The sequence below is a fragment of the Hermetia illucens genome, chromosome 7 (assembly GCF_905115235.1).
Source record: "Hermetia illucens chromosome 7, iHerIll2.2.curated.20191125, whole genome shotgun sequence".
Classification (NCBI taxonomy): domain Eukaryota; kingdom Metazoa; phylum Arthropoda; class Insecta; order Diptera; family Stratiomyidae; genus Hermetia; species Hermetia illucens.
In genome coordinates, this window is record NC_051855.1 from 10,068,147 (window position 1) to 10,091,379 (window position 23,233).

General features: G+C 43.8%; 1 protein-coding gene across 9 annotated transcripts in view; it reads left to right on the top strand.

The window, feature by feature from the left end:
• The window catches only part of LOC119661005 (serine/threonine-protein phosphatase 2B catalytic subunit 3-like), a 134,053-nt gene that overhangs the window by 104,315 nt on the left and 6,505 nt on the right, over positions 1–23,233 (top strand). For 5 of the 9 annotated variants that reach the window (XM_038070125.1, XM_038070127.1, XM_038070128.1 and 2 more), the window contains 4 exons: positions 2,503–2,584; positions 4,213–4,251; positions 14,865–14,949; positions 21,620–21,717. In XM_038070125.1, coding sequence (XP_037926053.1) covers positions 2,503–2,584; positions 4,213–4,251; positions 14,865–14,949; positions 21,620–21,717 — 304 coding nt within the window. Of the gene's footprint in view, positions 1–2,502; positions 2,585–3,214; positions 3,221–4,212; positions 4,252–14,864; positions 14,950–21,619; positions 21,718–23,233 lie in introns of all 9 variants that reach the window. The other 4 variants (XM_038070130.1, XM_038070132.1, XM_038070131.1 and 1 more) reach the window with 4 other exon arrangements.

The following is a 23,233-nucleotide window of genomic DNA, read 5'->3' on the forward strand; positions in this document are numbered from 1 at the left end:
ATGTGGCTAAATTCCAGGCATCTAAAGCTGCGCTTAAGGGACACCTGCTCCCTGAGTCGGCAAACGACCCAACCTATTTTTACTTTACCAGCCGCCAGCAGTTTAAACGCTCCTTCAGCTGGTAAGCTTATGATTGCCTTATGCGTGCCTCCGTATGTCTTCCTCAGTCCTCTGATTGCGGAATCTTGCAAGCCAAGTGGTCCGCACTGCTTTTCTAAGGCGTCGCGGATATCCTCCTTGGTTGTGATTTCGTCAATGTCCTTACATTGTATGACAATCTCGTGTTTTCTGGCCCGTACTTGAGCTTCTTCTCCTAAGGACTTCTCCACCTTGCCGAGGAAATTTTCCACCGTTTTGCCCGGAGACTTCTTCAGCTCCAGCATCAAATCTTCTTTTTGGGAGTATCTGATTCGGCTGACGTTTTCTCTTAGGTCCATCAGCTCAGGATCGGATTTGACTTTCCTAAGGATATCGGCGTAAGTCATATCCCCTTTTTTGGAGATGATGATTAATTCGGGCCGTAATCTTCTTTTCTGTGTTGTATTTTTCCTTCCGCCAACTTTAGTCCATGCTTCCTTAGTTTCTTTGTGAGGCTTTGCCTCCCTTGGGTCGATTGGAGCCGGCGCCGCAGTTTCCACGATTTTGGTAACTTTGTTTGACTTCCCTTTTTCAAATGAGAGGCCTTTTTGCCTTTCCACGTCCGAAAGAATCGTTGGCACCCTCTCTACTCCTCTTTTTAAGCTTACCGCCCTTTGTATTTTGAGGGGGTGTCACTTGTGTTGCCTGGGTGACGCTTGATTTCTTCGAGGCATTTTTTTTATTCCTTGGCACCATTATATAGTACACGAATGGTACGGACCATGTTTTTAATGTCTGGTGCACGTTGTGTTTGTCCTTAATAAATTCAGACAACTCTACTATTTTACCTCCGAGTAGGGCAAACGATGATTCGTCCGGAGTCTGACATAGCTCCTCTGCTTGGTTTTCCCATTGGGCGCTTTCGTATTAATTAGCCCTCCGGGAGCTTCCCTGATTTCCTTCCTTCATCAAGGTTGATTTCGGAGGGGATCGCGCGATCGTCGAGCTTCTCTTAAATGGATCAAACACTAAGTCCCGCGCCATGTTCCGACCAGGTGTAGTTACCCCACTATGGGTTACAGGCATTCTCGGGAGTGATGTACTTCTTTTAAATGCCTCTTTCTCCAGGCTACTTGTAGTATTCGATGCAACGGTGGCCAAATATTCCGCCACCGAGGCACTGCAGTTGAAGGATATCGACGGCCGGGAGCCTGCTTGCCCACTCCCAAAAGCCGCCGGTACTGGGTTTCCGAAGCCCTGCACCGTAACTTTATTCTCCTTCTGTTCCTCCATGTTTGGTTTTATTTCTGGATATCCTTCCCATAGCCAATTTTTATCCACGGCGGTCATTTACTTCCCACCTACCCGGCCTGCGCATAAGCATGCCCATACACGCACACCTCCAAATGCGTATATGTGCATATTCCTACGCATCCGCCGAGCATTCCCTTATCCCCACGAAGGGACGCGCCTGATGGGAGATTTGCCAACTCCGCACAGGTCTGTCTGTCTGTCCGTCACACGCATTTTTCTCGGAGACAGTTGTAGGGATTGACACCAAATTTGGTAGAAAAGTGGGAACTGTGAACGCCCACACATACAGTGAGATACATCCTTTTACGTTGAATTTAAGGGAGGGTCCCCATACATGCTGGGGTGTAAAATTTTTTTCCATCAAATATAGTCATGTGGGACATTAAATGAAAGGCTTCGCTTAGTACTTTTCGAAGCCGTTTTGACATTTGTTGGAAAGGTGGGGAGTGTGGGGGGTTGAAAGTGATCATTTCTTTAAGGGGGCCATTCTCAGAAACTACCAAACCGAAAAATCTGACAAAAAAATCAGGAGGCTGCCACTATATGGTGCCTGGGCTCCAAAATAGCTTCGATACCGATATCCATTCCAATAAAATGAATAATAGTCTATTACTGTAATTTTTTGTAATTGGCTGAAAACTCCCCCTTAAATTCATCCTAGCACCACAATTGCAGTGATGTAGGCATGATCGTACAAAGTTTGGTGGAAATCGCACTATTACTAACAAAGTTATACTACGTCAAAGTTGTTGCTTCTTTGAAAATTGAAGACTATGAATGTCAATATCACTATTAACATAGTATGCTGGTCCCAAGCCCAGGTAAAGGAGAAGGGTTTGAGGCAACGTACTCTGTACTATCCTTACAAACATGATGATCGGATTGAGTCACAAGCCTCGGAGAAATGATTCCACCCAGATCAGGCATTCGATAGAGCCAAATGGCGAAGCCGATCACAATGAGCCGACTCCGCTTGTGAACGGGACAAAGGCCGAAGAAAAAGAAGAAGATGTTTATATTTTACATAAATAAATTTAAATTAAATTAATTTTTTAATTTTATTAAATTAAAAAAATTAAATTTTTTTTTTTATGTGTTTTACTACTGCAGGTAACAGAAATGCTGGTCAATGTGTTAAATATTTGTTCGGATGATGAACTCATGTCGGAAGGAGATGATGCTCTAGAAGAAGGTATGTTGAAAATCAAAATTACTTTTCCAATTTCTTTTAATTTATTTAACAAAGTCACATTTGTTTATCGTATCCTTGGAAAAAAAAATCCATCTAACTTCTCCGAACCTACCCCTAAGAATTGTAGAATTACGAAAATATCATGGAAGCATAATAGCACAGGCAATGCTAATCCTACTATTTTTGTACCTCTAGTATTTGTCAGTTGAGAGGTTTTAATTAAATTAATTATTCCCCGGTCTTGTTTTTTATTTTTAAATGTTTCATTCTACTATTCCTTGTTTCCGAAAATAAACTATTCAATTTGATCGAAGGAAGGGCACTGAATAACCCTGCACTAAGGACATGAGTCAGTGGATTATAATTGATTTAATTTTATTCCTTTGATATATATATATCTTTTATCTGTGAGCTATTATGGTTAGCTTTTAAAACCAGGGCCCAATAAACGAATTAAAAAACAACATATGCACAAATTTTGGTAGTCCTGAATATATTTATGCATTTGCTGTTATTATATAACATAACCTGCCTAACATAATCGACAATTCTATTCTATTTTTTCTCTCTCCCCCAATAAAAACAAAAAATTATTACGCGTTGCTAATTGGATGTGTGTTGTTATATCAGCCGACGGTAAGATTCAATTTTTAAAAATAAAAATTCAAATCGAATCTTTAATGTTAAAATTTTAGTTTTTGTTATTTTTAATATAATACTTTGCCGTTTCTATATTTTTTCTTTTAATGTCCTTAAAAATTAGTTTAGAACTGATTTAATTCTACTTCTATATCTTAATCAGTTCGTAGAACTTCTCCGTTTTCAATCTGAAGGTTACGAAGTGCATATGTATCTATATGTGCTTTATTCTTCACATTCTTGTTTATTTGATTGATAAGATTGATCACTTTTAAAGTAGGTTAGTTTTTTTTTCTTAATTTTTCTATCTGAATAAAATAGATATCTTTCTCAGTAGGTTTAGATTCATTTTGCTTTTGGTTTTTATGATTTTTAATAGTTTTAATATAGATTTTTCCACGTTCGTATTCATATTGTATGAACTTAAGAGTTTAGTTATTGTAGGTAGTTGGAATTAGCATCTATTTATATTTATAAATGATGACAAACTACGAACAACGATTTGACTATTTTTGACTGTTTTCCTATAGCCTTTCCCCTGATTCCCATTCAAGGTTACTTCTCCAGGGATATAATTGTATAACTTTCAATTTGAAACAACGACGTAGGGTATATTCGCGTCAAACAAAGCCATTGGAATAACGTTATAGCCAAAAATATATTAAATATTGTGAGAAATTTATACATTTTTCATTGCCATTAAAAAAAAAAAAAAAAAAATAGGATAAACTATGTCCATTTTTCTTCATCTCTATCTTTTTTTCTTTATTTTCAAACAATCAAAATATTGCCAATAAATAAAAAAATCTCCGACAAAATATCTTCAAAAACAACTAAAAAATCATCAAACTGCACACACACAAAAACGAAAAAAAATAAAATAATAAAATCGACGATATAATACTCCACATGACATGAAAAATCAATGAAAATTGGAAATTAATGCGAATTGACAAACAAAAAAAAAATAAAATATAAAAACAAAAAAGCACTAAGGCAAAAAATTGTTCTAGTACCGGTAAGACGTGGTAAGTTGTGGCTAATTGTGTTGAAAGTTTTACAATTTGAAATGATTTTATCGCTCCTAATCAAAATAAATGAAGCAAAGAAATAAAACAAAGCAAACTTAAAAATAAATCAGCAAATTATAATTAGTTTTTTCAAAAAATTTTTTAAATTAACACAAAGTTTGACGTGTTTTTCCAAAGCAATCTTCATTTGTCAGTGTGTGCTTGGTTTTTCAATAAACAATAATTGATTTTTATATTCCGAAAAATATACTTTCAAAATTTTCAACAGGACAAGTTAGGTAGAAAGAAATTATTTTATTCCTTCATTTAAAGGGGGGGGGAGGGGTTTAAAATCCGGATGGCTCAGTGGTTAGAGCGCCAAGCGGTTATACAGAAGCTCGCGGTTCAAATCTCACTGGTTGCAGTGGCTTTTTTTGGAAATTTTTTGTGAAGAACTAGATAAAGATATAAATACAAATTTTTCACCATAGATTTATTAATATCTTGTGCGTTGATATTCATTTTTTCAGCCCGATTGCTTAGTTCCTTATTGAAATACAGAGCAATTTATATACCCATCTCCGAAAAAAGTGTTTTCCTGCTACCACGCTAGAGGGTGCTGCGATCATCCTAAAAAAAAAGTAAACGGCATTTTAATCTACAGTCCGCAAACTAGGATTATTAAAAAATATTTAAAACTAAATTTTTGGTGCCTTGTTAAACATTTTTTGTGAATTTCGGTGTTTTTTTACGGCTTCTTCAATGAATAAAAAAAAAAACTACTGAATGAACCGCAATTATCCTAGTTTGCGGACCGTAGAAATATGTTCTGGATAAGTCGTGAAAATTTTCGCTCCGCAATCATCCAAATGCAGGAGGAGTTGCTGAAGGAACAAAGAAGGAGGAAAGCTGCAAATAGGAGAAAGAGCGAGCGCCTAAGAGCAAACCTACCCCGCGAAGTAATACCTCAATGGTGGTCCCGCGGGGCTGGGGCTGGAGAGACCGGGGGTGGTTTTTAGTGGGTGTGAATCCCACACGCGCCCGCTCTAGTTGTCTTTCTAAAATTTGCCACCTCCGTGTACGCACAAAAAAAAAAAACAAAAAAAGATGAAATACCTCGGGAAATCTGGGCATCCCCCACGGACTATGTCAAACGCAAGCTGAACTTCATGAGAAACTTTGCTGTGGACCTTCAAACCAGGGCAGTTGGTGATCTGAAGGATGCTCTGCTGTCCGAATTTCTACAACGTGGAAAGCGGGTACTGAAATCGCATCTCTCGGGAAAGAATAAAATAAGCGCGTTGAATGTATTCGCTATCCCTTCACTGGCTTATGCATTCGGAATATTGCCGTGGACGAAGACCAATCTCGAGAACGTCCAACGGCGGATACGGACAACTATGTCCAAATTCCGAATGCATCATCCAAACTCTGCCGTGGAGCGGATGAATCTGCCTCGTGACACCGGAGGTAGGGGCGTGGTTGACGTGGTGGCATTGTCAAGTCGACTGTAGGGGCAGCTTCATGATTTTTTTCAAATTTTTCGGTTGGGTAGTTTCTGAGAATGGGTCCGTTAAAGAAATCATCATTTTCCACCCCTCCCACTCCCCCGCGCTTTTAACAAATCTCAAAACTAAGACCGGCTTCGAAAAGTACTAATCGAGACCTTTCATTTTATACCCTACATGGCTATATTCGGTGAACAAAATTTTTGCCCCCCATGCATGTATGGGGACTCCCCTAAATCTCAACGTAGAAGGATATCATTCACTGCATATCTGGGCGTTCTGGGCATGTGACAGACAGACAGGGGAATGCAGACAGCGACCCTGTTTATGTCTATGACCTCAGCTACAAAAGCACTGTCTGCGGGTAAAATCCGCATCGGTTAGGTCGTGTGTAGACTACGTGAACAAATTCCACTAGAAAAGTGTTTTAAATGCCTCGGATTCGGACATATGGCGAAGGATTGCACTAGCACCATTGATAGATCCAAACTGTGTCGAAGATGCGGAGAGGAAAATCACTTGGCGAAGGACTGCAGTAAAAACCCTCATTGCCTTCTTTGCAGGGAAACCAAAAATCACAATCACGGTTTTCTCCTGCCTAAACGTCACCCTGGCAAACATCGGAAGCGTAAACACCTTTAGACGTGTAGCGGTAGGCTCCGTTGTAGATCTTAATTTTGTAAGTGGTCAAGCATTTACACTGGCATGTTAGCGAAGAATATACTACACTACACCATTGAAAAGGGACCCAGAACAATAAATTCTCATCTGCAGAAACCAGAAACAGGTTGGTCATCAAGAGCACTTGATAAGGATACATTTCACGAGGTATTGCAGTGGAACACCGAGTTTACTGGAACAGCCATAGAAAAAGCATCGCAGCTGTCCCCACAGATATACTGAGCATGTGACGCTTCTATGCCAAGACGTGCACACTCTCGGAAGCGTAACGCTAACTACTGGTGGAACGCTGAAATAGCAAAGTGTCGTGCGGAATGCTTTAAGGCCAGAAGGCGGCCAGAACGGTACCTCGAATATAAACAGGCACCAAAAAAGTTGCAATGGGCCATCACGAAAAGTAAAAATGATTGCTTCAAACGACTTTTTAATGAGGCAGTCTCAGATCCATGGGGAGGAGCGTATAAGTCCGTTATGGCAGCAATAAAAGGCAAAAGGTCCCCTCCTATTACGTGCCCTCCATTATTGTGGGAGATAGTTTCGACATTGTTCCCCCAACATCCGGAAACAATTTTCCCAATGATACCAATGAGTGCCGAAGACATACCTCAAGTAACCACAGGAAGCAGTGAAAAGAGTCCCCGGCATCGATCGAATCCCTAATAAGGTGCTGAAATTGGCAATGAGAATGGCACCAAGCATGTTTGCAGGGGTATTTACAGACTGCCTAAAAGAGGGGTCCTTCGCTGCAGAGTGAAAAATACAAAAGCTTGTATTGATCCTGAAGACAGGCAACATCCTATAGACGTATCCGTCTTCTGAATGGGTTCCTTGCAGAATTCCTAGGTACTTGTAGAAGTCAGTCTCGGTCATAGCTTCGATGTGGAAGTCACCAATGCTACATATGTCCGGCATACGGCTCGTGGTAACTTGTCTAATCAAAACTCTATCCGAATGCCACGGCTGAAGAAGCCCATTATTCGCAACAGACTTCTAAGGTGGTTGTCAATACCAGCGTACAGCTTGATGTTATCTAAGTACATCAAGTGAGTGAGTTCGCACTTAACACGTAGGCCATATTCCATTGGAAAATCATACCCTCCAGCATCATTCAGTAGATGGAGAGGGTTCAGTGCCATGCAAAACCAACGAATTCCACTGGATGGATGGACTCAGAGGTATTATCACCCTCAGAGGTACGCAATGACATGACCTCAGGGGCCACGCCTCTTTCGAGTAGCTCTCTCCTCTAGGTCGTCTTCGGTCACCCAGGATGAATGTGTGATCACCCTAATTTTAACAGTTCATTACATATTTTAGGTCCTACTTCACTTATTTTCCAGTTGAAATAGAAATTGGGACTGGTTCTAACTGAACGTTTTCATGCGATACTTCATATGACCATGATCTGGTAAAAAACTTTTCACCTCACATTCACCTGCATGGAAAGCTCCCATTAAACTAAACATAGAATGACCAGTGAGAATTCCCACTATGATTCGGAGGTTCTTTTTGGTGAGGTTTAAGCAATCCTTTGTGCGCATGGGTTCGTATCCCCCAATAAGCACCCTGGACTGCTCCATCCCTGGTAGGCCCGCCCAATATAGTTCCCTCAACCGTTTCTCTTCGTTTCTTAGATTCATAGCCATGAAACCGTTTCCGATTCCACAGAAGGGTTCTGGCCCGTGTAAAGGCATCCCTGCACCCTTCTTGGCTAGTTCATCCGCTGCCTCATTGCCTTCCAGCCCAGCATGGCCTGGAACCCAAAGTATCGAGACCTTGTTGGACGTGCCGAGTGTATTCAGTCTCTCAAGGCATTCCCATACTAGTTTAGAATTCACCTGGTTGGACCTAAGTGCCTTGATCGCTGCTTGGCTATCGGTGAGAATAGCTATGTTCTGCCCCCTGTAGTTCCTTTACAGATTAAAGGAGGCACATTTGTCTATGGCGTAAATTTCCGTCTGGAATATGCTAGTGTACCTGTCCATTGGCTCAAAGTACATTTTCCTTGGACCAATGACACCGGCACCCGCTCCCTCTGCTGTGAGGGATCCGTCAGTGTACCAAGTAATCAGTTGCTGGTTTAAGCCGTATGTCGCAGCCACGCTCTCCCAGTTTGCCTTGTTACTCCAACGTGTTTCAAACTTCTTATCGAAGTGAAACCTCGTTGTCATGTTGTCCCTCGGTAGCAGTAATTCGGGATACCGCCTAGAAAGGATATCAATCTTCCTTCGATTTAGGCAGCTCCCCGCCTCACTCATGCTAGCGGCCATCCTGAATATTGATCTCCTTGCCTGCATCTGTATGTGCAGATGGAGAGGGGTCAATCCCAGAAGGACCTCCAGGGATGCCGTTGGGCATATCCTCATTGCCCCACTGATACACACGCAAGCCAGCCTTTGGAGCTTATGTAATTCCCTGGCTTGTGTGCTGAGTTGGGTTCTTTCTGCCCAGATTACCGCTCCATAGGTAATCATTGGTCTTACTATTGCAGTATATGTCCAAAGTAGTATCTTCGGGCTGCAACCCCATTTTTTCCCTGCTATGGATTTGCAAGTCATCAGAGCCCTCGTGGCTTTCCGACAAGTGTTTCCGACATGTGTCTTCCAGAGTAATTTTTGGTCTAGCGTGATTCCCAAATATTTGACCTCTGTTTCTCGTTTCATCTCCATATCATGTAATGTTATGGCTTTCAGGTGATCCAGCTTACGCCTCCTAGTGAATGGTACTATGGTGGTTTTGGTTGGGTTGATCCGCAGTCCCACCTTCCTGCACCAGGCACTAGTAACCCTTAATCCAGTTTGGATTCTACCACATGTCGTCCGCGTAGCCCTGGACTTGTATTCCAGTGTTAGTTAACACGTCCAGGAGTTCATCCATGAGTATGGACTCCACATCAGCGGCGATAGTACTCCACCCTGTGGACAGCCTTGAGTGGTGTTCATGATAATAGAATTTGTATCTGTTTGTACCTCTATTTGTCTGCTTTCTAGCATTTTGCCCATCCAGAGTGCCAGGGTGTTTCCCATTCCTTTGCGGCTCAGGGCATTGTCGAATGCTCCTTCAATATCCAAAAACGCGCACAGTGCAATTTCTTTTGTTTCTATGGCGTCCCGTAGTACCTCTGTCAGCTGATACAGAGCAGTTTCAGTTGACCGTCCTGCCCGGTAAGCGTGTTGACAGTGATGTAGGGGATTACGCTTTAGAACATTAGTTCTAATACAGTTGTCTATGACCTTCTCCAACGTTTTGAGTACGAACGATGTTAGGCAGATTGGTCTGAAAGATTTAGGGTGAAAAGGATCCTTTTTACCTGCTTTCGGAATAAAGACCACTTTTGCCCGTCTCCACGCCCTAAACCTAAAATATGTATCCCAGTGCTATGCTCCCCCTTACCACCTTCAGAAGAGAATCTAAGATAATTCCTAGGCCTCTCTGGATAAGTGCTGGGAAAATGCCATCTACTCCGGGAGATTTCAGTGGTTTAAAAGTTCCCATTGCCCATCTTACCCGAACTTCTAAGCATACCTCTTTTGCTAGTTTCCAGCTCTCTTTCCTTCCCCTTTTATTCGTTGTTGGGGTGTCAGGCAGATTGTTGTCGCCTGCCGCCGAGGGTAGGACCCCGGGAAATGAGTTCTGAGAAGCAGCTCCTCATTCTCGGTGAATGTCCCATCTTCCTTTTTCAAGCAGACAGAGGATATTCCCCCGTTTTTGGCTACAGCCTTGTACAGCCTGGTTGCTTCTGTGATCTGTTCAATCCCTTCACAGAATTCCCTAAAGCTGCTCCGTTTTGCTTCCCTGATCGCGTTGCTATACGCAGTCAGTGCATTTTTATACCTCCGCCAGTCCCCGGTTTGTTTTGCCCGGTTAAAGACTTTTCGTACCTTCGTTCTCATTCTGGCTAGGTTCCTGTTCCACCATGGTACATCCCTTGATGACTTGACTGTCTTGGCCGGACAGCTGGCCTCATATGCGTCAATGACGATTATGTTGAGGTCTTTCACCACCGTTTCTAATTCTAATTCGCTCCTGATGTCACCGCCCCCTTGAAGGTGGGCAATGTTGTTGCTCAGGTGCGTTGTGTAGGATTCCCAATCCGTTCTCTTGGGATTCCTTATTATTCTTTTTCTCAATGTCGAATCTGATTATCCTGTGATCAGACATTGAGAGTTCATCCGACAACCTCCAATTTCTGACCAGGGTATTTCCTAGAGTTATATCTAGTACCTCTTGTCTGGTGCTGGTCACAAATGTTGGAGTGTTCCCTACGTTGTATATTTCTAACTTATTACTAAGAATAAATTCGAGAAGGTACTCACCTCTACGATTAGTGTCGCTGCTTCCCCAGACTTCGTGGTGGGCGTTGGCATCGCAGCCGAGAAGAAGTGGTAACGCCCTCTCCTCGCAATACTCCGTCAGCTTTGCGACTTGTTCCGGTGGAGCCCGGCTCTCGTCTCCTGGGAAGTATCCCGATGCTACAACTGCCTCTCGAGTGCTTCTCCCGGCTTGCAATGAGACTTGGATAGCCACAAGGTCCCTGGTTAAGAACTCTGAAAGACATATGTATTTTAAATTACGTTTGAGAATTATGCAAGCTCTTGGTTTTTCACAAGAGGAGTCCCAAATTACCTGCATGTCTCCTCCTTGCAGACCGCGAATCTGCCCCCGGTACACCCAGGGCTCCTGAGCCAGCACTATTCCAATGTTCTCCTTGGAATTTGCCCTTGCAATCACTGCAGATGCAGCTCTCGCATGGTGGAGGTTTATTTGGGCTATCCTAGTGCTGGCCATAGGCTCCGTTATTGTTTGTCTCTACTGTCGGAGTGTCACCCTCCTCCTCCGACATGCCGCTTTCCTGCGCGTCGCTGTCCACCCCGAGCCCTAGGAGTCCTAGGTCTAGGTCGTCCAGCTTCTGCTCTTCACTGGACAGCAGGTCTGTTTCCCTAGTTGATCCAGTTCTTTCCGCCTCTATGGCTTCCACGACTTCTTCAGGGACCTCGGTAATTTTTCCACCCGATGCCTCCTCCGAGGTATCTTTCCCCGGCTTTTCCCTGTGCACATGCACGGGTATGTTGCCAAATCGGTAGTTGATATGACAACTCCGACGTTTAATTGCCTCCAGGGATCGGTCATCTACCCCGATCGTAAGGAGTTTACCCTTTCCCTCCACCTTGCTTCTGAAGACTCTCCATAGTCGAGTATGGAGATCTTCACTCTGAGCAATTAGGAGTCTCATAAGGTCTTCTGTTTCTATTGCCGCGGCCTTTGGCAGAAAAACCGTCACCATGTGGGCTCCTGGTATATCATCCCCAGCACATGTTGACAGTTCTACCCCTTCCCAGCCTGGCAATCTGGGAATTATCGTTCCAACTCATTCTGCGCTGCCTTCCGTCGCGCAGTTCACCAGTATAAGGCCTGGTCGAAAGCGTATCCCGGTGAACACCAGTTTCGACGTCCAACCCTTGATCATCTGCTTGACGACAAGTTCCTCAATGATTTCCTGTTCCTCCCGAGTGAGTATTTGCTCGGGAAACCTTTTTGGCAGTATGGCCAGTTGAATGCCCTTGACCGCACTAGCATAGCTAATGGCGGGCTTTCTGGGTCCTGCCTTCACTCCTGACCTGCCCGGGTTTTCTCCTTCCGTGGGTTCAGGTCTGGATTTTTTGGGAGCATTCCCTTCATGCGGGCTGATCTCTGCTGCTCTCCGCTTTCTCGGCTCCGGTAGAGATGGCTTAGGTCTGTCCTGAGCCTTCTTAAGGGCCTCTTCTGGTTTCAGGCTTTCCTTCAGATAGCGCAGGTACTATTTAACCTCGGCGCCACTGAGACCTGTCTCCTTCCTGACGTCTGTTATATTTATCTCAGACGTGCTTTTGCTGGTCCCTGCTCTTTGAGCAGTGGTGTTCGTTGGCTGTAGTCCACGCAGTATACCAATGCTCACGTTGGATCCATTGCTTGACGTCCCGACTTCTCCCTTCTTGGGTGTAGTCACCTGGCTTTCAGTAATTCAGAGACGTGCCTCCGCCTGATTAACCAGTTTTGGTGCGGTACGGGGCCCCGCTTTTTTGGTTTTTGTTTTCTTTTCTAGTTTTGTACTCATTTGATTCCCACGAGTATGGGGTTATGAGGTCCGCCGTGCCATAGCCCCCCGTAGCACGGTAAGGTCTAACTTACTCACTGAGGCGACCAGGTATCAGTGAGGCTCCGTTCGCATACAGTCAGTTACCCCTGACTGCAAACTATCCAATGTGCACGGTTCGCATAACACCCTGGATTGGGGGAGGTGTTTTTCGACTCCCCAGTCTAGCGTTTTGTTAATAGTAGGGTCACCTCGTACAGGGTGTGGCTATTACCACTCACTAACGGTCTTGGTAGAGGAGAGACAACTCATCCTTAGAGAGAGATAGGTTGGCCGCAAGGAGCTATGTTCCGCATCAGTCTATCCTGCAGTGTACTGCTTGACCCCAGATTTTAGCATTACTAACAGTACCTAGAAAGCGATTCTGGAAGAAAAGTAAAACGATGTGTTCAATATCTAAGATAATAATGCTTCAGCGCGCACTGCTACAATGATAAGTATTATTGTTAACTATTGCTACAATAGAAGAGAATATGTTAACCTTATCTAATACGAAAAGAATTAAAAAAAAAATAAATATCCACGGCTCAAAATACTCTCCATATCGATGTCTGTTCAAATTAAGTTAATAATAGTATATTACCATATTTTTGGGAAAATTGAGTAAAACCCCCCTTAAGTTTACCTCAGAATTATAAAACTTGGTAGTAGTATAAAATATAATATGAAGCATATTATCTCTGAGTTCGATCAAAATTGTACTATTACTAACAAAGTTATAGTAGCTCAAAATTAATTAAATTATAATTAGTACTAAATCTAACCATTCATACCTGAAGCGCCCAGCTTCCGGTTTCCTGACTTGTTTTAAGTAGAAAATTCCGCGAAGTAAATGAATTTTCATAAATAAAATTTATTTTGGCAGATTCCAGTCCATGTATCTGTCGGTCCCTTCTCCCAAATCTATTCCTTCCTAATATTCAGGGAAAAAAAGACAAATTCTAATCTAAATTGACTTGACTAATACTACTCTCACTAAAACTTACAAGACGTTCTTTTTATATGCATAGATTCAAATTTTTTAGTAATTTATTTAATATATATATATATTTACATATAGAAACTATTTTCTGTTAACTTTATTCATGATAAATTTTTTTAAAATATTATCTCCATTTACTATATTTAATTCAAATATAAATCATAATATTGCTGCGCTGCGCTGCCGTTTTTTTGATGCCGTTCTGGTTCGCTCGTTGAAATCGTTGATTGATTCGTTGATTCATTGATTGCGCTGCTGTTCTGGTTGATTGCTACAACAAACAAACAAAAAACTGCAATATATATATATATATATATATATATGTGTATATATGTACAATCAAAAACAAAAAAATCTGCTAAATCTGCCGCATATACTACTACCGTTACCGTTACTCATACTACCACTACAACATGCTGTCCTGCTGATCCTGCTGTTGCTGCTGCTCTACTACACTGACATCTACTGCTACTACTGCCTCTATGTAATCATGGCTGCTGCAACTATTGCTACCGTTATCGCCAAAAAAATTGTTACTGTTACCGTTATAACATTACGTTATCCTGTTATGGTGCTGCTACTTGGTATACTCGTACGTCATGCTGCTTTCGATGTATTTCGTATTTTTGAATTGATTTTGAATACATAATTTTTAACAACAACAACAACAAAAAAAAATAAAAAAAAATAAAAAAAAAATAATGAAAATCACTTGAAAATGTATCCAATCAAAACTCAATTCGATTTGCTTTTCGGGGTAAGTAAAACATATCCAAAAAGATTCAAAAGTTATAATATTTCTAAATTACCTAACATTTGATGTGTTTTTAATGTTTCTTTTATTTAATTTTTCATAATACTAATTTTTATTGATTTTTTTCCTATTTTTTAAAATATATTTCAAAATTATCGAGAAGACCTCATTGCTAAAGTACTTTTTATTGAATAAATTCAAACCACTATAAAGTGATGAAAATTCATCTCATTCTTGCACAAACTTATCCAAAGGATCTACCTCGATACAATTTTGAAATAGTCGCGCTTATTGTTTTGTTCGCTTTAAAATTAAAAATATGTTTCTTTAAAAAAAAATTCAAATAAATATTTTAATGTCTTTAAAAATAAAAAAAAATTATATAAATAATTATTTTATTGTCTTTAAATAGAAAAAGAAGAAAAAGTAATTTTTTTGTTGGGTTTAAGAAAGACGACTTTTTACACAAAGTGAATAGCTATTTTTTCTCTCTTCAATTATCAAATAAAATTAAAATTCAAATCAAATGAATATAACTAAAATTTTATTTTCAATCTATTTTCTCTATTATAGCAAATGTAGCCAATCTTCGCAAGGAGGTCATAAGAAATAAAATACGGGCTATCGGAAAAATGGCACGTGTATTTTCTGTTTTGAGGTATGTGACATATAATTAACGGCCAAGAATAGAATTATATTATTATACATATAAAACCATTAAATTAACTTTCAAAGAGTATGTTCAGTTTCCATGTACATTATTCGAAATCTATGTTACTGCATCTTCAAGAATAACAAAATTACCTACTTGTGAAAAAGGGGTGGTTTAGGGAAATACGTTTTTGGACAGCAGCGGGGTGAAGGTGATGGCGTATGCCGATGACTTGGTGATATTAGTATCAGGGATGTTTCTGTCCATTATGAGTGAGATCATGGAAGGAGCGTTGCAAGATGCGGACTCAGCATAAACCCAACCAAAACGACACTGATGCTGTTCACCACCCAAGACAAGGATACCTGAATTCCATCTACCACGGCTGAATGAACAAAGATTGGTTCTTTCCTCTAATGTAAAGTATCTGGGTGTAATCCTAAATCCTAAGCTAAATTGGAGGTTGAACATAGAACTGAGGGTTAAGAAGGCCTGTATAGCCTTCTATGCCTGTAAGAGAACCTTTGCGAAGAAATGGGGTCTCCGGCCGAGGATGGTTCTCTGGATGTACACCGCTGTAGTGCGTCCGATCCTGACGTACGGCTCTGTTGTATGGTGGCAGGGTTTGAAGAAGAAATACAATAGAACGAAGCTTAATAGGATTCAAAGAACCGCGTGTGCAGGTGCTACGGGGGCTCTACAGTCTTTGCCCGGCAGATGCTCTCTCAATCTCCTCCCCCTAGACCTCCACATCAAATATGTTGCAGCATGCAGTGCCGTCAGACTACGTGAGTCCGGATGCTGGGCAGCGAAGTCCTACGGCCACAGCAACATCCTAGATGAAATACCTCGAGAAATCTGAGCATCCCCCACGGACTATGTCACACGCAAGCTGAACTTCACGAGAAACTTTGCTGTGGACCTTCCAACCAGGGCAAAGTGGAAGACCGGCGGCGTGTTGCAAGACTATAACACGGTATTCTTTACGGACGGATCAAAGATGGCCTATGGAGTCGGCGCGGGGGTTTTCTCGTCGTATGGTCTCCCAGGTTTCACCAGTGTATTCCAGGCGGAAGTACTGGCGATATTGGAAGTCTGTCGATGGCTGGAGCGTGATTCGAGCCCCAAGCGTAGCATGGCCCAAGCGGCTATCAAGGCCTTGTACTCAACGACGACATCTTCCCGGTTGGTGGGGCAGTGCAGAGACGCGCTCAACCATCTGGGCGGCACGCTCAAGATCACTCTCCGCTGGGTTTCCGGGCATAGGAACATAGAGGGGAATGATCGGGCTGACGGATTGGCCAGGCAAGGCTCTGCTCTTGGCAGTACCTCGGGGAATACAGTCGGTGTTCCGCTGGCGACTGTCGGGGGCCGAGTCTACTCGCACTACCTAGCAGCCGCGGGCCTGAGATGGTGAAGGCTTACAAGTTGTGCCAAATCTAGGAGAATTTGGCCCGCTTATAACATAGCCCGATCACGAGAGCTCCTGTGCCAGACGCGTGCAAATGCATTCAAGATTACGGCGGTCTGCACGGGGCACTGGCCCATAGGGGACCATGCCGCTAGGCTCGGCTTACCCTACAACTCGCATTGCCGAAGCTGCGGAGAAGGAAGGGAAACCCTCATGCACTTTCTCTGCGATTGCCCAGCTTTGGCTCGAGTCAGGCTGCGGACACTGGGTAAACCATTCTTTGGGGACCTCAGTGAGATTTCTAGCTGCAGGGTCGGAGAGCTGCTTTCCTTCGTGAATGCTACGAGCTGGCTCTGAAGATCCAAGCCAGCTGGACTCTGCTTCCCTGTTCATATAACAACAGTCACGGTCTTAGGAGTTTGTGGCATCAAAACGGCGCACCAAAGCGCTAATTGGGCTCCTCGGAGCGGCCACTGATACCTACCTACCTACCTACCTAGGGAAATAAATTATAAATTATAGCTGACCCGCCAAACGTTGTTTTGACAGACATAGACGATAAATAACTAACTTATTGTAAGTGTGTAAGGATGTGGTATATGTGTGAAATAGGCATGGAGCGCAGTCAATGATGAGGGAATATAAATGTTAATGTTTCAATGTTGTGTAAACACAAAACCTCACAAAATCGGTTTACTGTCTGTTTGTCTGTCCGTCTTTTTTTTTGAGAAGGTGGAAATCTTCAAAAAGACACTGGTCTGGACACACCAGCGTGTGGGATTTTTACCCGCTAAAACCACCTCCGACTCCCTCCCTCCCCCGCGGAACCACCATAAGGTATTACATCACGGGGCGGAGTCAGCTCACTCTAGCTTTGTCACCTTTCTTCTATACGCGGCGCACGTGACCGTGTTTTTCTCCTCTCCTCTGCTTTTTGCGGTTTATTTTGGATAGATGCGATCATGGAGTTTACCGCATCCAAATTCTCTTGATGTGCTAGCATTCTTCGCACCAGATTTTCTGGTACCAGCACCTCTCCTAGAGTCTCCTCTAGGTTCTTCCTTTCCTCCACAAACCTTGGGCAGTGGAAGAATACATGCTCTGGGTCCTCTGGGACTCCATCGCAATTTGGACACTCGGGTGAGGTCTCCAACTTAAACCTGAACAGGTACTGGCGATATCCTCCATGCCCCGTGAGAAACTGAGTAAGATTATAATTAATCTCACCGTGCCGTCTCTCCAACCACTCCTTGATGGCAGGGATGAGCCTGTGTGTCCACCGACCCTTTCCCGAGCGTTCCCAATGCTCTTGCCATCTATTTAGAGATCTCTCCCTTTCGACGTTCTTCCTCTGCGATAAAGGAGAGATAGACTTCGCACTATATATTATATATTCGTCATCTCATCTGCCAGGATATCAATAGGCATCATTCCAGAGACGACGAATGCTGCATCATCTGAGACAGTCCTGAATGCCGAGCACAACCTTAGGGCTGTTCTTCTGTACACTGAACTCAGTTTGTTAGCGTTAGATGTAACCTGCAATGCTTTTCCCCAAACTGGAGCTGCATAAAGCAGGATCAAACTCACTACCCTAGCTATAAGCAACCTGGAAGCATGCCGTGGCCCTCCCACGTTCGGCATCATCCTTGCCAGGACCACACTCGCAGTGGATGCTTGCTTTTGCTTTGGCTTATAACTAAGCTTCCCATCTATCATCACTCCCAAGTATTTGATCGCAGGCTTAGAAGTGATGATATGATTCCCAATTTGAATACCGGCAAAATTTCTTTTACGGCGCTTGGTGATGAGGACCGCTTCCGTATTTTCCTTCGCAAGTGTCAGACCAGAACCCTCTAGCCAACTCTTAACAGCACTGATCGCTTCGCATGAGTATAACTCAGCATCTTCGAGATGCTTTGCGACAACAACCAGCGCTATATCATCGGTGTAGCCCACCACCGTGGCTTCCTCCGGATGGGGAAGATTAAAAACATCGTTGTACATGATGTTCCACAGCAGTGGGCCCAGTACGGAGCCCTGTGGGACACCCGCGGAAACAACGTACTCCTGGGGTCCGTCATCGGTGTCATACCAAAGCCTCCGTTCTTGTAAATAGCTGTTGACAATAGCTGCAAGATAAGCGGGAATACCAATCTTTGCCAGAGATTCCTGTATTAGGTTCCAACTGGCCGAATTGAATGCATTTCTCAATCCAGGGTCACTACTACTAGTACTGCCCTTTCCGTGGATTGCATCTTCGGCCAAGCCAGTAACCATTTTGATGGCATCAATGGTCGATCTGGCTTTACGGAAACCATACTGCCGATCTAAGAGACCTCCCAGGCTCTCAACAACAGGGAGTAATCTATTATAGATTACTCGCTCTAGCATTTTGCCCACAGTGTCCAAAAGACAAATAGGTCTGTAAGAGGTTGGCTCACCCCAGCCTTAGACAGTAGCACCAACTTCTGTCGTTTCCATGGTGCAGGAAATATCCCCTCGGACATGCACGCTTCGAACAATTCAGCGAACATGTCCGGTCTGGATTTCACGGCAAGCTTGAGGGCCTTATTCGGCACGCCATCCAGACCCGGAGCTTTGTTATCTCCTATTCTAGTGCAGATCTCCAGCAGCTCGTCACTGGTGACTGGCGGTATTACCGTGTCGTTCAGAGGTCGCTGGAAGCTGTCTATGCCCTCCTCTTGCTGAGGGAATAACCCCTGGATAATTTTTAACAAGAGTGAAGGACACGTGATCTGCGGGGATAATCGCCCTCTGAATCGCCCCATCACGATTCTATAGGCACTCCCCCACGGGTTTACGTCCGCTTCTAAACAGAGCTCCTTAAAGCATTCCCTCTTGCTCCGTTGGATGGCGAGCTTGAGGGTTTTGCGAGCTTCCTTATAGGCGCACTCTTTTTGCCCTTGGTCGATTCTGCCTACCGGTCTTTGAGCCGCTCTTCTGGCTCGGTGATAGGCTGATCGAAGGCTGGCCAGTTCAACATTCCACCAGTAGGTTGGTCTTCTACTGGGGAAAGAGCACCTCCTCGGCATGGACGCGTCACACGCTTTGGCGATGCATTGGGCCACATGGGCCGGCTTTATTAGGTTGGTCTAACCACACCTGCATGAAGGTCTGCTCATCCAGAGCTTTAGCGGACCAGCCTGACATCTTTCTCGATTTCGGGCATGATGGTCTTATGTCCTCCCTTGCCTGGTGATCGCTGTGGGTGTTGTGCTTGCTGACGCACCAAGACATACCACGTGCCAGTGCAGGGCTGACAAAAGCTAGGTCTACGATTGCGGTACACCCCCCTTTCTGAAAGGCGTTTAGATATCCTTCGTTGGCGAGAACGACATCCAACTGTGCAAAAGCGTCTAATAGACGCCCCTTGCATTTGTCTCTCTGCTACCCCACTCACGGGTCCAAGCATTGAAGTCACCAGCAATCACCCTTGGACTACGACCCCTTGCATCGAGAACAAGACTGTCAAGCATTTCTTCGAATTCGGGCAGTGTCAGACTTGGTGGGGAGTAACACCTGTACACATATACCCCGTTTATTTTCGCCCACACAAAGCCGCTGTATGTCTGATTCCCAGTACATTGTATGGCTTGTCTACCGCATGCCCATATCGCCGCTCCACCAGACGAATCTATAACCCACACGCCATCGTGACGGTTTCTATAAGGTTCGCTAATGATGGCAATTTCCACCTAGGATTCATAGACGGTCTGCTCGAGTAAATCTTGAGCGACCTTACAGGTTTATTTAAGTAAACCTCATTTTTTCATTGAAGTCAGCGCCTTCCTAAATTCCGGGCATTTAGCACTCCCGACAATATGCCGGTAGTCCCGTCCCTCACTTCACACTCACTCACAATAAGCATTTGGGGTTCCTACTGCACGCTTTGGCAATATGGCCTTCCTCCCCACACCTTCTGCATCGATTGGACCGATCAATGCCGCTGGGGCATGCCTTCGCGAAATGGCCAAACGCGAGGCACTTGAAGCACCTCTTTAGAGAAATCTGCTCTCTCAGACGGCAGACAACCCATCCGGTTCGAACCTGCCCGGCCGCCAATAACTTCTGCGCGGCGTCCACTGGCAATCGCAATGTGGCCGTTTGAGTATTGACATAGGCTTTCCGCAAGCTCCTTTGGATGTCACTTCATCGAGATCCTTGCACTGAATATAGACCTGTCTGTCCGTCTGTCTTTTTTCTTCCGGATGGAAGGTAGAAAGCTTCAAAAGCTACCGCCCGCAGGCTCCTACCACCCACTAAAACCACCTCCTTCTCCTTCCACTCTCCCCGCGGGACTCCCATTTGGTATTACGTCGCGAGACTGGATCAGAATTTATTCTGCGCTCATGTCAACATTCGTGTTCCTCTCGCGTTCATTCTTTCTTCTGCCTTCCTCCTGCCTAAGCTTCTTTCCGATGGCTGTAATCACTTTTTCAACTTCGATCTATATCCCCTTGGCTTTCACCATAAGCTCCATGATATTTTCGGGTGTAAAGTGCTCCCCGGTTGTAGCTTCTAATGTAGCCCTTTGGGTTTCGAATCTGGGGCAGTGGAAAAAGACGTGTTCTGCGTCCTCTGGAATGTTTGCACACTGTGGGCAATATGGCGAATCATCACGCCCAAATCGATACAGATATGCTCGATAGCCTCCGTGTCCGCTCAAGAATTAAGTTAGGTCAAAACGATCCATTTCCGGATATCCCATATGATTTTGTTAGTCCAACGGCCTTTTTCTGACTCGTCCAATTGCTCTTGCCATTCCGCGACAGTTTCAGCTCGTGCGAACTGTCGGCGACCGTCTGTCTGTCTGTGTGTCTGTCTGTCCGTCACACGCATTTTTCTCAGAGACGGTTGTAGCGATTGGCACCAAGTTTGGTTGAAAGGTGGAATCTGTGAACGCTCACGCATTCAGTGAGTTACATCCTTTTACGTCGAATTTAAGGGCGGGTCCCCATACATGCAAAAGGGGGGGGTGTAAATTTTTTTTTATGCGCAAATGATTGAAGAACGCATAACGTGTGCAATGCTTTTTCTCCACTATACAAATTCAAACAATGCATAGGGAGACAGACGGCGAAGCTCCTGCTTAGAAAGTTTATAAAGACAATATCTATATCTAAGAGAGAACGAAATAGCCCCGCCCGTCGGACTGCCTTACATATTACAACATAAAGAACATACTTTATTTCTTTGCACTTATTTCTCTATTTATATCTTTTTTTTTTTATTTATCAACAGGGAGGAGTCAGAATCAGTTCTACAGCTGAAGGGATTAACGCCAACTGGTGCATTACCCCTGGGAGCGCTATCAGGTGGAAAGACATCTCTTAAAAACGGTATGTATAAATAAACATAATGCAAGATAATAAAATTAAATTAATATAAGAGAAACAGTTAGTTAGGAGGAGATCTTCAATCCACTGTGTAACGTGTCAAACCAACGCAGTTGAGGCCTATCTTGGGAACCACAATATCACCAACGCGAGCAACATAATCATCTCCCCTAATTTAATCTTCATATCGACCGAGAACATCCTCATTTCTCTTTGTCTTCTCAAGCGAGGTATTTGTAAGGTTTTGTGTGTAACAAAACCTTATTAGAATCGAGTCGGTGTCTATCTGTCCGTCTGTCTGTCACACCCGATTTATTCGGAAACGGCTAGACCGATTATCATGAAAATTGGTGAGAGGGAATGGAGGGTTTTTTTCACAGAATGTAGCAAAGAGGGGGATCAAATGAAAGGTCTCAATCAGTACTTTTCGAAACTGATTCCATATTTGATATTGGGTGAAACATAAGGGAGTGAAGGCTCAAAATGTGACCCCCAAAAAGTATGGAGTCAACCCACAGTCTGCCTTACAGACAGTCGCATCCAAGGGCTCACCTGCTCTCTGCTATAAAAATAAGCGCCCCGCTCCACGGCATAGTTTGGATGATGCATTCGTAATTTGGACATACTTGTCTGTATCTGCCGCTGGACGTTTTCAAAATCAGTCTTCGTTCACGGCAATATTCGGAATACATAAGCCAATGAAGCGATAGCAAATACATTCTATGCGCTTATTTTATTCTTCCCCGGGAGCTGGTACTAAAAGTTTTACACGTCGCAAAAATTCAGACAGCTGAGCATCCTTCAAATCACTAACTCGAGCAAGGGTTCCTTGCTAGGTACTTGCAGAAGTCTGTCTTGGTCATAGCTTCGATGTGGAGGTCACCAATGTTATGTCCGGCATGCGGCCCGTGAAGATCTTTGCGGATGACTTGGATTCGACACTTGTCTAATCCAAAATCCATCCGAATATCACGGCTGTACATGCCTACTATTCGCAACAGACTTCTAAGATGGTCGTCAGTACCAGCATACAGCTTGATGTCATCTAAGTACATCAAGTGTGTCAGTTCGCACTTAGCACGTAGGCCATACTTTATTGCAAAACCATGCCCTCTAGCATCATTCAGTAGTCAAGGCCATGGAAAATCAATGAGGATTCAACGAATCCACCTGCAAGATGCCCCTCCGTATAGGCTGTAATGTATTGGCACCCTCAGATGAAGGCACTGATAAGGTGGTGTGCCACGCTTCCATGACTGTCGCCAAAAACTTTATTAGTTTCGGATCAATGCGATTTGCGGGACGCTTTCGAAAGCCTTGGGGTAAGGTAGGTAGTCCCCGCAGTGAAGAAGACTGGAAAATCCTCGGGCCGACTAATGACCGGATTTATGCTGCGTCCCAACCGGCCATGTATGCTGGTGAACTTTTTCTACCAGAAGCCCTGCATCCGATCTAGGCCTGGACCCCTCCAGTTCTTCGAGCTGTTTATGGCTCGTCGAACTTCCTCTTCGCTAACATC